This window comes from Oncorhynchus mykiss, chromosome 21 (genome assembly GCF_057628025.1).
Source record: "Oncorhynchus mykiss isolate SJ-2025 chromosome 21, ASM5762802v1, whole genome shotgun sequence".
NCBI classification, from domain to species: Eukaryota; Metazoa; Chordata; class Actinopteri; order Salmoniformes; family Salmonidae; genus Oncorhynchus; species Oncorhynchus mykiss.
Window position 1 is genome coordinate 35,065,667 of NC_143042.1, and position 15,725 is coordinate 35,081,391.

At 45.0% G+C, this 15,725-nt stretch overlaps 1 protein-coding gene across 1 annotated transcript; it reads left to right on the forward strand.

Annotated features, from left to right (window-relative positions):
• The first annotated feature begins 210 nt into the window (after nt 1-210).
• prkd4 (protein kinase D4) lies at nt 211-12,961 on the forward strand. The gene is made up of 19 exons (XM_021577806.3): nt 211-409; nt 721-932; nt 2,143-2,281; nt 2,944-3,075; nt 3,243-3,400; nt 4,157-4,361; nt 4,605-4,694; nt 5,135-5,288; nt 5,479-5,602; nt 5,697-5,774; nt 6,010-6,223; nt 6,572-6,600; nt 6,765-6,837; nt 6,978-7,084; nt 7,218-7,379; nt 7,563-7,661; nt 7,769-8,036; nt 9,523-9,608; nt 12,564-12,961. The coding sequence occupies exons 1-19, from the start codon at nt 352-354 to the stop codon at nt 12,726-12,728; spliced, it is 2,553 nt and encodes an 850-aa protein (XP_021433481.3). The 5' UTR covers nt 211-351; the 3' UTR covers nt 12,729-12,961.
• Nucleotides 12,962-15,725: the final 2,764 nt, after the last annotated feature.

The following is a 15,725-nucleotide window of genomic DNA, read 5'->3' on the forward strand; positions in this document are numbered from 1 at the left end:
TTATCCCCAATGTAAAGGAATTGTAATTACTACTTTGTGCCATTCTGAAAAAATTGTTTGTAAGAGATCAATTTGTACACCACGTAAGCCAACAAACCAGTGTGACGTTTATTGGATAAATGATAATGGTGGACCAGGCTTCTGGTAAGTATCAAGTTGACGTGTGTGTGTGTGTTCATATTCTGGGCTGAGGGTGTTACTCAGTGGCTTCCTGTCACTGTTATAAGCCTACAGCCTCACATGAGGAAATCAAATCCACCAGTGTGCTTCTGAAGAAAAGGTTGAGAACAGTAGCCACTGTTCATTTGTCAATGTGTCTTTTGAACGAGGACAGGAGACCGGGCTGCTAAGATGGAGCGTTCCGAGCCTGGAAGGTGTCAACTAGACTGCATGGACTCTGAAATATCAAGTAAGGGGGTTTACCTCACCAAAAGTACTGTGCCGTGTCTCGGTAGCCATGTTTGTCTGATTTGAATTAGGAAAGAAAATCTAGTATGTCAATATGCGCTGTTATTTTGTTCATGTCTTGACAAGCTCCGTGCCTGTGAAGTACATTCAGTTGCAGTGTATGTAGGACATTTGCTATATGAATAAATGTTAGTTTTTTAGTCTGCCTCCATGATCCATCAGTACTTCTGTTCCTGATGCATCTTTTAAATCTCTCCTATAAGCCTTATTTCTGTCATGCCTCTCTAGCGCTCTCTCTATCTGCACCTATAGGTTCTCTCTCCAGGATGTCAGTGGCCCGGTCCAGCCCGGGTACCCCTGATCGACCTTCCCACCCCGCGGCCCCCGGGCCCCTCCAGGCACCTCTCGGCCCTGCCTTGGTCCAGTTCCAGCTAGGCCTCTTCAGGGAGGTGGTATGGGTGCCTAGAGGGCAGCTCAGCTTTCACCACGCCAAGAGACTGGCGGCAGAGATCATAGAACGCAAGGTAAACCTCCCCCCAATCTAGAATGGTTTAGCCAATTCCTTTAACTATTGGTGTGATGCAACACAGTAGCTAAAATGTCTTTCTCTGCCTCTCTCTGTCTCTCCCTCTCTTTCTCTCTCTCTCTGTGTGTGTGTGTCTGTCTCTACCTCACCTCAGTGAAAGATAGCCCTGTTACTATGTCAGCTAGAGGGGCTGCTGTGTGGTTTAGCTGTGTCTGCAGCTTACTTTCCAACCACAACCTCTTCTCCTGCATCTCTCTCTCTCTCACACAAACACACACACACCTGCTCAAACTATGGTTAGGTTTAAGGTAAGAGTACAGGTTAGGGGTTTGGGAAAATAGGATTTTTGAATGGGACTGAATTGTGTGTCCCCACAAGGTTAGTTACACAAGTGTGTGTGCGCGTGCATGTGTAGGTGTCTTTGACCATGGTACTTGCCTACGGAGCAGAAAGAGGAACTGTCCCTCCCTACCTTCAGGTTTATGCTCAAACCCTACACCCCAAACCGAGCACTCTGTTCTCTCACCTCTGGTCTCTCAGCTCCCGCTCAGCCCAATCCAAGCTCTTCTCTGTCCTGGCACCCCGATAGTTGAACCTGCTTCCCCTTGAAGTTAGGACAGCAGAGTCCCTGCCCATCTTCCCGAAAACATCTGAACCCTGACCCTTAAATACCCCCCCCCCCCCCCCCCACGTGAACTAACACGTGCACTTGACTTTATCCCTCCTTACTAGCTCTGACTTTGCTGATATTTACTTTGAGGAAAAATGTATTTATTGTGACTGTGATATGTGGTTGTCCCACCTAGCAATCTTAAAATGAATGCACTTACTGTAAATTGCTCTGGACAGAAGCGCCTGCTAAATGACTTAAATGTTAGTGTGTGAACCTTGTATGTGGTCTGTGTGAATAATCTGGAAATCCCCCACCCCCCAGAGGTCATTGCACATTGCCTGTTTTTGGTAGCAAACATACAAACGGTCAGAAAGCCTGGAAATAAACCCACACTCAAACTTGTTTCCATCACATTTGAATATCTAACGACAATGACGCTTGACATCCCTCACATTGTTCCGTGACCAGTCTCTCTCCTCACTGAACGCCCACCGTCTGCCTGTCTGTCTGCATGCTTTTGATGATGCACATCCAGATGCTAAACCAGCCAGAACCAGACTGATTGATTGATCGATCATATCTCTGGGTATTTTAGGCTCCAGACTGCAGTGTGGTGGGTGTAGGGGAGAAGGTCCTCCTGTTTAGACACCAGCCTGGCTCAGAACACCTCCTCCACAGACTCACAGACCAGGATCCACTGCTGGACGGTGACCTCATAGAGGTCATCCTCTCAGGTCAGGCTGGGGTTGTGTCCCGACTAGCATCCTATTCCGTTTATCGTGCACTACTTTTGACCGCGTATTGAATCGACTTACTTACCAGTTCAACGCCTCGATCAGACCCGACAGCGTCATTGAATATTTTTTTGGCGCACGCCAGAAGTACATTCATTTCCAAAGGAACGCTGCGTTTGCCTTGCAGCATAGCGTTGCACAGGCAATCGCAGTGTGTTCTGTGTTGTGGTGCATACGATTTATCCAACGTATGCATCAAATTGTAAGCGTAGACTAGTAGCAAAAGGTGAATGTTGAACTTTTATTGCACACACATCCACACACATTTTGGATCATGAAGAAAAGTTGGAACTGCAGCATTTATTACACCGCATTGATGCAATAACGCTGTCCGTCTTATCGAGGCATTAGCGTCCTAGGTTAATGAGTCTTGCCAGTTCAGTCTGGCCTGGAGCCCACTGTAGCTCACTGGTAACATACAATATCTGCCCCGTTGTCCTAAAGGACCCATTAAAGGACTATGCCAGTTCTGGATTTACTAGATTTACACCTAGTTTTTCTGGAAAAAAATTGCATTTTGGGAGGGGGTGTGGATGACCACACACACCATAGCAGTCATCACAGATTGTGATAGACAATCTGCTCATTCTGATCTGACTCAGGATCAGCTGCTGTGACGGAGATGAAGATCCGCCCACACACCCTGGCTGTCCAATCATATCGCACCCCCACCTTCTGTCACCACTGTGGTGAGATGCTGTGGGGACTGATACGTCAAGGGTTAAAATGTGAAGGTAAGGTGTTGGATACAGTAGTACTTTTTCTGTATATCCTATCTTTAATCACATCGAGCAACTCCAGTATATACTTAGTCGTATATATCTTTGTACCTCAATCTATTCAGCAATTGTCTGATTCTGTCTCAATTATGTCTCTTCTCTCTCTGATACTCTCTCCGTAGGTTGTGGGTTAGACTTCCATAAGCGCTGTGCGCTGCAGTTGCCTAGTGACTGTAGCCGCGCACGGCGTCGTGTGTGTGGCCCCAGCCTGTCCCTGTTCCCCCCTGGCAGGCCCCGGACGCACTCCCTCTCCACACCTGCAGGAGGCAGTCTAGAGGAGGTCAGAATGCTTAGAGATACAGTGAGCGTCAAAAGTATTGGGACAGTGACAAATGTTTTGTCGGTTTGGCTCTGTACTCCTGCAATTTAGATTTTGAAATGATACATTGACTATGAGGTTAAAGTGCAGACTGTCAGCTTCAATTTGAGGGAATTTTCATCCAAATCGGGTGAACCGTTTAGAAATTACAGCAGTTTTTGTACGTAGTCCCTTCATTTTAGGGGACCAAAAGTGTTGTGTATTATTAAAGTAGTCAAAAGATAAATATTTTGTCCCATATTCCTAGCATGCAACATTACATCAAGCTTGTCTCCACAAACTTGTTAGATGCGTTTGCTGTTTGTTTTGGATGTGTTTCATATTATTTTGTGCCCAATAGATATGAATGGTACATTCATTTATATTTGTAAATAAGAATAGGATATGTTTCTAAACACTTACATTCATGTGGATGCTACCATGATTACGGATAGTCCTGAAGGAATTGTGAATAAGGATGTGTTCAGAAACATACATCTTTGTGGCTGATGGCTGATGTCACAGACCTGCATACGTTCTATTCTAATTCTATGTTAGCAACACTCTTTGTGTATTCACATGGATACACCTATAACTATATTACAGGGCAATATTGGGTGGTTCTAACGGCAACAGTAGGACCTGAAAATCTCTCTTTTTCTTTCCTTTCCCTCTCTTTTTTTTATTTTTCTCCCTCACCCCTTCCTTCCTCTCTGCTCTCTTCCCTTCTATGTCTAGATCAGCATGTCCAAGCCCAGGTCCAGACCCCCGTCATGGACAGATCACCCGGTGTGGCTGGGGGTGGGCCAGGGAAAGGATGGTGAGACGGGCAGGGCCAGGGTGCCCCACACCTTCCACATCCACAGCTACACCAAGCCTACCGTGTGCCAGCACTGCCGCCGCCACCTCAAAGGCCTCTTCCGCCAAGGCCTGCAATGCGCCGGTGAGATGGGTCGGGGGGGGGGGTCATAGTTCAGATAGGGTGTGTGGATATGGGAGCAGCTGACAGATTTCAGGATTTATTTTAGCGGAGGATGCTTTCTCTAGTCGTACGTTTCTGGAGAGGGTATACGTCGATCGCTTGGTCAGATTTCACGTGTTATTTCTGTGTCCGTCGTCTTGGTGTAGTGAAGTTCACCTCACTCTCCCTCTCTCGCTTTCTCTCGTTCTCTCTTTCTCTCCCCAGACTGTAAGCTGAACTGCCATCGTCGCTGTGAGAGCTCCCTGGTCCCCGCGGACTGTCCTGGAGAGAGGAGGAACACCAATGGGGAAGGAGGTGAGAGACGACGTCTTGGAGCAAGACAGGCCACTCAACTTATTAACCAATGGAGTCCATGTCGAACGTGCTTCATGGAAAAGTTAACTCTATTTTTGATGTAAATGTCCGGACACTAAAAGGACATATTTGAGTGTTTTTGGAGCCTTTGGTCAGGTTTTTCTGTGCTTCTACAACTGCAGAACAAGCATGAGGAAGTATAATACTGTAGGGGTAAGTGTCTCAAAACGAATTGAAAGAAATCACAAAAAAAAAGTGTCTGGACACTTCTATGACATTTACATCAAAAATAAAGATTTGGTTGAAAAAAAGTGAAATTGTCCTTAAAATGATACATTCCATGTACATGCTTTGACAAGAGAGTAGAACTGCCTTACTTCTCATTGACACAAACAGTGCCTTCGTAGCTTAATATTGATGTAGAAAGTGTTGTGACTCAGACTCAGTGTCCAGTTTCGGCTACAAGAACGACACAGAGGATGATGAGGAGGATATGAGCTTGAGTTTAACATCACTAGAAGACGATGACGACGAGCCGTCTACCGAGGTTCCATTTGCTGAGAACAAGGAAGTGGGACATCAGCCATCAATCATGTAAGATAAAAAACAAATTTAATGGCTATAAAGTTCAGTATGTTTCCATTTTGAGTTTTGGTGATGATGATAATAATTTGAGTATATAGTACATGAGTGTCTCATTGAAATTGTAAAAAAGTTATCATCTTTCCCTCCCTCCCCTTATCGGTCCCTCCTCCCTCCTCTTATTGGTCCCTCCCTCCCTCAGTCCATGTTTCAGTAGTTATATTCCTCTAATGCGGGTCGTCCAGTCAGTCTGTCACACTAAAAGACAGGCCAGTGGAGTACTGAGAGAGGGTTGGCTACTGCATCACACCAACACTGACACACTGGTGAGAACACATACGCACACAGGCAGGCATGTGCACACACACACACACACCGAGAGAAAACACTCACACCATACTTTCTCATTGTTTCTGTCAGAGGAAACGTCATTACTGGATATTGGACTGGAAGAGTATCACTCTGTACCAGAACGAGATCAACACCAAGTACTACAAGGTTGGTTCAATGGGGAAGAAAGAGCCATCGATCATTCTAGCGTTTACCATCCAAGGCCTGTCAGTCACCTCAACACTACAGTACTGACCGCTTGTGGCCAAATAGAACATCAACAAAATGTGTTTTTCTTCATCCCTCCCTTCTCCCTTGTCTCTCACTCTTTCTATCTATTTTCTTCCCTTCTCCACACCCTCTCCTGTCTCCCTTCCTGTCTCATTCCTCCCTCCCTCTCTAGGAGATTCCTCTATCTGAGGTGCTGCAGGTACGAGGCCCCGCCCAGTTGTCTGTCCCCTTGTTGCCCGGCAACAGTGCCCACTCCTTCGAAGTGGTGACGGGCACGCTGGTGTACTGTGTGTCGGCGGGCCGGGACGGACAGGCCTGGGAGACCGCCGTACGCCAGGCTCTGATGCCCGTGCTGAACAGTGGGCAGGTGGACAAACGGGGACAAGGTGAGTCCGAGAAGTAGCATGTTTGGACTGGGATACTAGAGTATTGTTCAGAGAGAGACCAATGACTGACATCAGAGCCAAGTATTTAGAGAGTTTAGGTCATTGCGGGTTCTGTCTGAACATTCTGTGGGTGACCCCCACAACTCACCTGTGTCAGTTGGCCAAACTCTGAGTGCTCTGAGGGCCATGCCACTGGATGGTCTCTCACATTTGTTTTTCATAAAGACTGTAAAGTAAAGTTGGCATCATCCTCATGCGTGTTAGACTTAGTTCCATGGTCATGTTCTTTAACAATGGTGAGATTGACAATTGGTGCGTTGAATAAAGAGAGAACTCTTTCTGTTATAGACCATGAACCCCAGAGTGGAAAAAACCCGGTAAGTGTGTGGGGTGGGTGGCTGATGGATCTATATGGAGTACGAGCTCTCGAGTCTCATTGTCTGAAATGGATAGATGAGTAACTAAACACTGTGTTTGTGTGTATTGCGCGCATTTTGTGTTTGTTTGTGTGCCTTTTTATGCTTGTGTGTGTGTCATTCAGGATGTCAGCTCAGTGTATCAGATCTTCACTGATGAGGTGCTGGGTTCAGGACAGTTTGGAGTGGTGTATGGAGGTGAGTTTGACGTTACACTGGAAGAAATGCTTTCTCTACCGTTACCTGTTCGGCTCAATGAGCTTCTTCTATTCAGATTACATATAGGGTATTATCATTGTATTACTTGGCTAGCTGAGAGTCCTCTCTCTCGTCCCCAGGCACCCACAGACAGTCTGGTCAGCCAGTGGCCGTCAAGGTCATCGACAAAACCCGTTTCCCTACCAAACAGGAGAGACAGTTGAGGAACGAGCAGGCAATTCTACAGGTGACGGTTCTACATTTTGTTTGTTTATGTTGCGTTTGTGTTACAGGGAGGTACGGTGTTTGAAATGAACATCCCGTTGTCATATTAGTTTCCCCCTTTCAATATGTGTGTGTGTGTGTGTGTGTGTTTTCAGAATCTGTCCCACCTCGGTATAGTTCTACTGGAGGGCATGTTTGAGACCATGGAGCACGTATTCATTGTCATGGAGAAGCTCCATGGAGATATGCTGGAGATGATTCTGTCCAATGAGAAGGGCCGACTGCCAGAGCGCACCACACGTTTCTTGGTTACACAGGTACTGGTGACATAGCGGAAGGACACGGACTATTTCTTCAACAGTCTGCGGTATTCAAATAGGGCCTCTAGAGGGGGAAAGTAGTGCCTTTTTTAATAATACGTTTGATGTATAAGTCAATGTAAAATTCAGTTGATTTTGAATTCTTTGTTGATTCATAGACTAGTGTGTGTGTGTGTGTAGATTCTAGAGGCCCTGCGCTACCTGCACTTCAAACACATCGCTCATTGTGACCTGAAACCTGAGAATGTACTGCTGGCCTCCCCAGACTCTTTCCCTCAGGTCAGTGTGTGTGTGTGTGTGCGTGCATGTGCTTCAATTTGTCTGTGAAGACTCTACTTTGTAAAAGAACCTTCCATCAGACTTTACAGCGACTCCTCTCCCCTCAGGTAAAGCTGTGTGACTTTGGTTTTGCCCGCATCATCGGTGAGAAGTCGTTCCGCCGGTCGGTGGTGGGCACACCAGCCTACCTGGCACCCGAGGTCATCAGTAGCCATGGTTACAACCGCTCGCTGGACATGTGGGCGGTGGGTGTGGTCCTGTACGTCAGCCTGAGCGGAACGTTCCCCTTCAACGAGGACGAGGACATCAGACAACAGATCACCAACGCTTCCTTCATGTACCCCCGCCTGCCCTGGTCTAACATCTCACTAGAGGGTAAGTTTGTTCCCCTGGTAGGACCAATGCAAGCAAAAGAGTCCCGTAATGATCATCAGGGATTCCCCCACCATATTGTACAGCTGATATGAGGTTATTTTCTGCTTATGCATATTACTTTCAATGGTGAATCCACCAGTGGTTTGCGTGGCCATAGAGCTCTATGGTCGTCTCATCTGACCAATGCACCTGGTTCCAATCCAAGTGCCAATGCTGTTTTTTTTTTTTTTTAGCAAACTCCAGGCGTTTACATTTGTTGGTTACTCTTAAGGGCTTTTTTTTCTGGCAACCCTTCCAGAAGAGCCTATTGGAATGGAGGGGGTGTCTAGTTGTAGTTTTGGAATCTTGGTGACCCCAAGATGCCACCAAGTTCTGGAATTCTCCAACTGTGGCCCTTGGACTTTTCTTTGCCTCCCGAACCATCTTCCTCACTTTGCGTGGGGAAAAGATACACATGCGTTCTTTACCAGGCAAGTTTACCACTGTTCCAGTGGTAAGTGGTATACTGTATTTCCTCTTTTAGCTGTTTTGTACCTAATTTATGAAGGTCAACAAACATTTATCTTTTTCGTTTGTAAGTTCTTTGCCTTTCTCCGTGGTGGTGGGTGACAAATGTATTTTACATGTGTGTTACCTCATTTTTATACCCCAGTGAAACCGGAAGCCATGGATGACCACAATACAGTTCATTTAAGTTTAGATGAACTTAAAGTTGAACGTTAATTAATGCAGATTTTATTTTCGTAAGATTCTTAAGAAGTGCCAATCATTTTGAGACCTATCTTTTTTGAGATATAACAATTGTTACTTGTTAAAGAAAATCTCTTTCTCTGGGCAATTGTATTAGTAAAAAATAATATAAATTTTCAAATTGTTCTGAGCATACCAATACAGCTCAGTATTTTGTATTATTTTTTGTTTATCTTAATCAAGGATGCCAATAATTTTGGAAGTGACTGTATGTATCAATTTGACTTCATGACTCCTCAACCCCCTTCTCTGATGGGTATGGTGGCTCACCCAGGAAGGTTGTTTCACAAAAGTGTCTCCCTTCAAAAATATTAAGTAGGTCTGTACCCCTGTCTGCCTTGGGCTAACATCTCACTGGAGGGTAGGTCTGTACCCCCACCTGCCTTGGGCTAACATCTCACTGGAGGGTAGGTCTGTACCCCCACCTGCCTTGGGCTAACATCTCACTGGAGGGTAGGTCTGTACCCCCGCCTGCCTTGGGCTAACATCTCACTGGAGGGTAGGTCTGTACAGAACGCCTGCCCTGGGCTAACATCAGGGGTTTCAAAAGTAACATTCCCCCTAGTGTTTTGTCTAAGGTGGGGAGCAGAAACCAATGAATCAGCATTCAAATATTTTATTTCCTTATCCCTGGGCTAACGTTTTATCTGTGTGGAGGTAGAATCAGTCTCTCATTACGTTGTTCTCTCTCTCTCGCTTTCTCTCTCTCTCGCGCTCTCTCTCTCTCGCTCTCTAGCGGTGAGTCTTATCAACAACCTGCTCCAGGTTGCAGTAAGGTGTAGGTTCAGTGTGGGAAAAGCACTGGGACACCCCTGGTTACAGGTAAAAGACCTCAACTCCTCCTAACAGAAACACTTTAAGGCTCAGACACACCAATGATATTGACTGTTGAGATGTACTTGGCACCTCCTGTTGGCAGGTAACTTTTTGTTGTTCACATATCACAGATACACCACCAATGCGATAGTCAAAATACTCCAGACCACAAGGTGGCAGTAGCTTGTTTGGCTTGTCCCTGCTGTAGATAGCTAATGTTAGCCAACTAGCAAGATAAGCTAATTATGTTGCTAGCTAGCTATAATGTGTAGGAAGCCCTTGTTGATATGAGCCAGATGGCCACAACTAGATAACTAGCAACATTATAATAAAATCCCAATGGATTTTTTTTTTTTTTTAGTGAAGCAGCTGCCTCTTAAGTCAGTAGAGAAGCTAGTCGGAAGTTTACATACACCTTAGCCAAATACCATTAAACTCAGTTTTTCAGAATTCCTTACATTTAGTCCTAGTAAAAATTCCCTATCTTAGGTCAGTAAGGATCACCGCTTTATTTTAAGAATGTGAAATGTCAGAATAATAGTAGAGATGTATTTCAGCTTTTATTTCTTTCATCACATTCCCAGTGGGTCAGAAGTTTACATACACTCAATTAGTATTTGGTAGCATTGCCTTTAAATTGTGTAACTTGGGTCAAACGTTTCAGGTAGCCTTCCACAAGCTTCCCACAATAAGTTGGGGGAATTTTGGCCCATTCCTCCTGACAGGGTGGGTGTAACTGAGTCAGGTTTGTAGGCCTCCTTGATCGCGCACACTTTTTCAGTTCTGCCCACAAATCTTCTATAGGATTGAGGTCAGGGCTTTGTTATGGCCACTCCAATACCTTGACTTTGTTGTCCTTAAGTCGTTTTGCCACAACTTTGGAAGTGTGCTTGGGGTCATTGTCCATTTGGAAGACCCATTTGCGACCAAGCTTCAAGTTCCTGACTGATGTCTTGAGATGTTGCTTCAATATATCCACATAATTTTCCTTCCTCATGAGGCCATCTATTTTGTGAAGTGCACTAATCCCTCCTGCAGCAAAGCACCCCCACAACATGATGCTGCCACCCCCATGCTTCACGGTTGGGATGGTGTTCTTCGGCTTGTCCTCCCACTTTTTCCTCCAAACATAATGATGGTCATTATGGCCAAACAGTTCTGTTTTTGTTTCATTAGACCTGAGGACATTTCTCCAAAAAGTACAATCTTTGTCCCCATGTGCAGTTGCAAACCGTAGTCTGGCTTTTTTTATGGCGGTTTTGGAGCAGTGGCTTCTTCCTTGCTGAGCGGCCTTTCAGGTTATGTCGATATAAGACTCCTTTTACTGTGGATATAGATACTTTTGTACCTGTTTCCTCCAGCATCTTCACAAGGTCCTTTGCTGCTGTTCTGGGATTGATTAGCACTTTTCGCAACAAGGTATTTTCATCTCTAGGAGACGGAACGCCTCTCCTACCTGACCGGTATGACGGCTGCGTGGTCCCATGGTGTTTATACTTTTATACTATTGATTGTACAGATGAACGTGGTACCTTCAGGTGTTTGGAAACTGCTCCCAAGGATGAACCAGGCTTGTGGAGGTCTGCAATTTTTGTTCTTGGCTGATTCTTGGCCGATTTATTTTGATTTTCCCATGATGTCAAGCAAGGAGGCACTGAGTTTGAAGGTAGTAGGCCTTGAAATACATCCACAGGTACACCTCGAATTGACTCAACTGATGTCAATTAGCCTACCAGAAGCTTCTAAAGCCATGACATCATTTTTTGAATTTTCCAAGCTGTTTAAAGGCACAGTCAAGTAAGTGTATGTAAACTTCTGACCCACCGGAATTGTGATAGTGAATTATAAGTGAAATAATCTGTCTGTAAACAATTGTTGGAAAAATTACTTGTGTCATGCACAAAGTAGATGTCCTAACTGACTTGCCAAAACTATAGTTTATTAATTAACAAGAAATTTGTGGAGTGGTTGAAACACTTAGGTTGGAGTCATTAAAACTAGTTTATGTAAACTTCCGACTTCAACTGTATGTTGTGCTACTGGAAATAATGACGATGCTAACTGTTAAGCTAACGTTAGCTAGAATGTGAACTGGCAGAGTGGGATAGTGTAGAGTGAATTCAATTATTTATTATTCATCTTGCTAGATAGCTAGCTTAGTAAGGCATTTAGTGTTTTGCGCATTGTGCTGCACTTACAAACCCATTCGATTCATATGAAGTGTTTGTGAATGCATTGGTCAGTTAGCACGCTAACGTTAGTGAGCTTGTGCACATTATCAAGCCGAACAAAAATACACTTATTCAAGCCCAACACTCCTTAGCTAGATGCACAACAAATAATGCAATGCTTTATTGTCTTAGTTAGAACAATTCTGCTGAAAAGGGAGAGGATTACACTTGGTGTAACTTAGGTTATTTTTATTTTTTTCTTGACACCCATTATCTCCCTGCCACATGGAGGTTTGTGCTCTCTGATTGGCTTAAAGTCAAGTTGACGGCCACTGCTGAGAATCGCAGTGTCCGACAGGTTAGTAGAAATGACAGGTTTGTGCCGCAGGTAGCCTACGTCTTTTTCTAGCAAGAGTAGGAACGGTGCTAAGCATAGCAGTGGGAAGTAGGGGTGCTGCAACATCCCCTGATAAATCGCAATTAAAAAGATTATCTTGTTTCTGACATCTTAAACAAACTGAAAACATCTGAGCAGTTTGTAAGGTAATGGGTTTAGCCTATAACAAGTGAGAAGGGTAGCCAGTTTGTAACCCATTATGAATGGCCAGTCATTGACAAGCCATCTCTACATTTCACACTTCTTTCTCTCTCTCTCTCTTTGTCCTTTTCTACTCCCCCCACCCCCCCTTCCCCCTAACCCTAGCTCCATTCCGGCTCAACACCAACCCTAGCCATAACCAAACCCTTCTAATGCTTAACCATAATCTTAACCCTAACCTTAACTCCCCAGGACTTCCAGTTGTGGTGTGACCTGAGGGAGTTTGAGAAGAGAATGGGCTGTAGGTACCTGACCCACGAGGGGGACGACGACCGCTGGAGATGCCACGCCTTGGACAGGGGCCTGGTCTTCCCCTCTCACCTCACCTGGACCCCCGGGCACGATGACAGCCTGTGACCCTAGGCCCAAATGTCAAAGGTGAAGGGTCGGACAAGATGGCTTCTGGTCTACTGGTGTGTTTCAGTGGTGTTCACCATAAACAACTGTCTGGATGCTGTTAGTGCTGTTATAGCAGTCTCGTAGAAAAAGATCACTGGAAGAGATGACGACTCCGGATTCGTGGACTTTATGGTGCCCTAGTGGTGCCAGCTCTTGTAGTGGTTATTTTTTAATAAATCATAATATTAAGACTAATGTTTCAGGCCCTTTTTATTTAACCTTTATTTAAGTTAACTAGGCAAGTCAGTTAAGAACAAATTCTTATTTTGAATACCGGCCTAGGAACTGCCTTGTTCAGGGGCGGAACGACAGATTTGTACCTTGTCAGCTGGGGGATTCGAACTTGCAACCTTTCGGTTACTAGCCCAATGCTCTAACCACTAGGCTACCCTGCCCGCCCTCTGTGCCCCAGAGTAGTAGTTTACCAAGATCACAAGGCAGGTTCTCTGTCCTCCTACAAAATTAATCCTTCTATGACCCTCCTCCACAGAGTCCAGACAAATTCACTCAGCCCCTCTATCCTGCGTTTGGGCGGTATTGGTACGATACTGAGATGTGTAAGCCTTGGTAGAGGTGATGGCCTACGTACACTATATATGCAGAAGTACAGTGCCTTGCGAAAGTATTCGGCCCCCTTGAACTTTGCGACCTTTTGTCACATTTCAGGCTTCAAACATAAAGATATAAAACTGTATTTTTTTGTGAAGAATCAACAACAAGTGGGACACAATCATGAAGTGGAACGACATTTATTGGATATTTCAAACTTTTTTAACAAATCAAAAACGTAAAAATTGGGCGTGCAAAATTATTCAGCCCCCTTAAGTTAATACTTTGTAGCGCCACCTTTTCCTGCGATTACAGCTGTAAGTCGCTTGGGGTATGTCTCTATCAGTTTTGCACATCGAGAGACTGAATTTTTTTCTTGTAAAACAGCTCGAGCTCAGTGAGGTTGGATGGAGAGCATTTGTGAACAGCAGTTTTCAGTTCTTTCCACAGCTTCTCGATTGGATTCAGGTCTGGACTTTGACTTGGCCATTCTAACACCTGGATATGTTTATTTTTGAACCATTCCCTTGTAGATTTTGCTTTATGTTTTGGATCATTGTCTTGTTGGAAGACAAATCTCCGTCCCAGTCTCAGGTCTTTTGCAGACTCCATCAGGTTTTCTTCCAGAATGGTCCTGTATTTGGCTCCATCCATCTTCCCATCAATTTGAACCATCTTCCCTGTCCCTGCTGAAGAAAAGCAGGCCCAAACCATGATGCTGCCACCACCATGTTTGACAGTGGGGATGGTGTGTTTAGGGTGATGAGCTGTGTTGCTTTTACGCCAAACATAACGTTTTGCATTGTTGCCAAAAAGTTCCATTTTGGTTTCATCTGACCAGAGCACCTTCTTCCACATGTTTGGTGTGTCTCCCAGGTGGCTTGGGGCAAACTTTAACTGACACTTTTTATGGATATCTTTAAGAAATGGCTTTCTTCTTGCCACTCTTCCATAAAGGCCAGATTTGTGCAATATACGACTGATTGTTGTCCTATGGACAGAGTCTCCCACCTCAGCTGTAGATCTCTGCAGTTCATCCAGAGTGATCATGGGCCTCTTGGCTGCATCTCTGATCAGTCTTCTCCTTGTATGAGCTGAAAGTTTAGAGGGACGGCCAGGTCTTGGTAGATTTGCAGTGGTCTGATAATCCTTCCATTTCAATATTATCGCTTGCACAGTGCTCCTTGGGATGTTTAAAGCTTGGGAAATCTTTTTGTATCCAAATCCGGCTTTAAACTTCTTCACAACAGTATATCGGACCTGCCTGGTGTGTTCCTTGTTCTTCATGATGCTCTCTGCGCTTTTAACGGACCTCTGAGACTATCACAGTGCAGGTGCATTTATACGGAGACTTGATTACACACAGGTGGATTGTATTTATCATCATTAGTCATTTAGGTCAACATTGGATCATTCAGAGATCCTGACTGAACTTCTGGAGAGAGTTTGCTGCACTGAAAGTAAAGGGGCTGAATAATTTTGCACGCCCAATTTTTCAGTTTTTGATTTGTTAGTCTGAAATATCCAATAAATGTCGTTCCACTTCATGATTGTGTCCCACTTGTTGTTGATTCTTCACAAAAAAATACAGTTTTATATCTTTATGTTTGAAGCCTGAAATGTGGCAAAAGGTCGCAAAGTTCAAGGGCGCCGAATACTTTCGCAAGGCACTGTATGTGGACACCCCTTCAAATTAGTGGATTCGGCTATTTCAGCCACACCCATTGCTGACAGGTGAATAAAATCGAGCACACAGCCATGCAATCTCCATAGACAAATATTGGCAGTAGAATGGCCTTACTGAAAAGCTCAGTGACTTTCAGCATGGCACTGTCATAAGGATGCCATCTTTCCAACAAGTCAGGTCATCAAATTTCTGCTCTGCTACAGCTTCCCCAGTCAACGGTAAGTGCTGTTATTGTGAAGAAGAAACATCTAGGAGCAACAACAGCTGAGCCGCGAGGTGGTAGGCCACACAAGCTCACAGAACAGGACCGCCGAATGTTGACGAGCGTAACTGTCCTCAGTTGCAACACTCCCTACCGTGTTCCAAACTGCCTCTGGAAGCAACGTCAGCTTCCAGAGGCATGAAATGCGTTTCCATGGCCGGACAAGCCTAAGATCACCATGCGCAATGCCAAGCGCCGGCTGGAGTGGTGTTAAGCTCGATGCTATTGGACTCTGGGGCAGTGGAAAGGCGTTCTCTGGAGTGATGAATCACTCTTCCCCATCTGGCAGTCCGACGTCCGAATCTGTGTTCGCCGGATATCAGGAGAATGCTACCTGTCCAAATGCATAGTGCCAACTGTACAGTTTGGTTTAGGATGAATAATGTTCTGGGGCTGTTTTTCATGGTTCAGGCTAGGCCCCTTAGTTCCGGTGAAGAGAGATCTTAATGCTACAGCA

Bases quoted from the DNA above. Each gene is read 5' to 3' on its own strand.
- prkd4 (XM_021577806.3), top strand. From the start codon at position 352: ATGGAGCGTTCCGAGCCTGGAAGGTGTCAACTAGACTGCATGGACTCT. The intron at 6,601-6,764 runs GTAAGTGTGTGG...TGTGTCATTCAG, and splicing joins CCCAGAGTGGAAAAAACCCG to GATGTCAGCTCAGTGTATCA. The intron at 7,380-7,562 runs GTACTGGTGACA...GTGTGTGTGTAG, and splicing joins CACGTTTCTTGGTTACACAG to ATTCTAGAGGCCCTGCGCTA.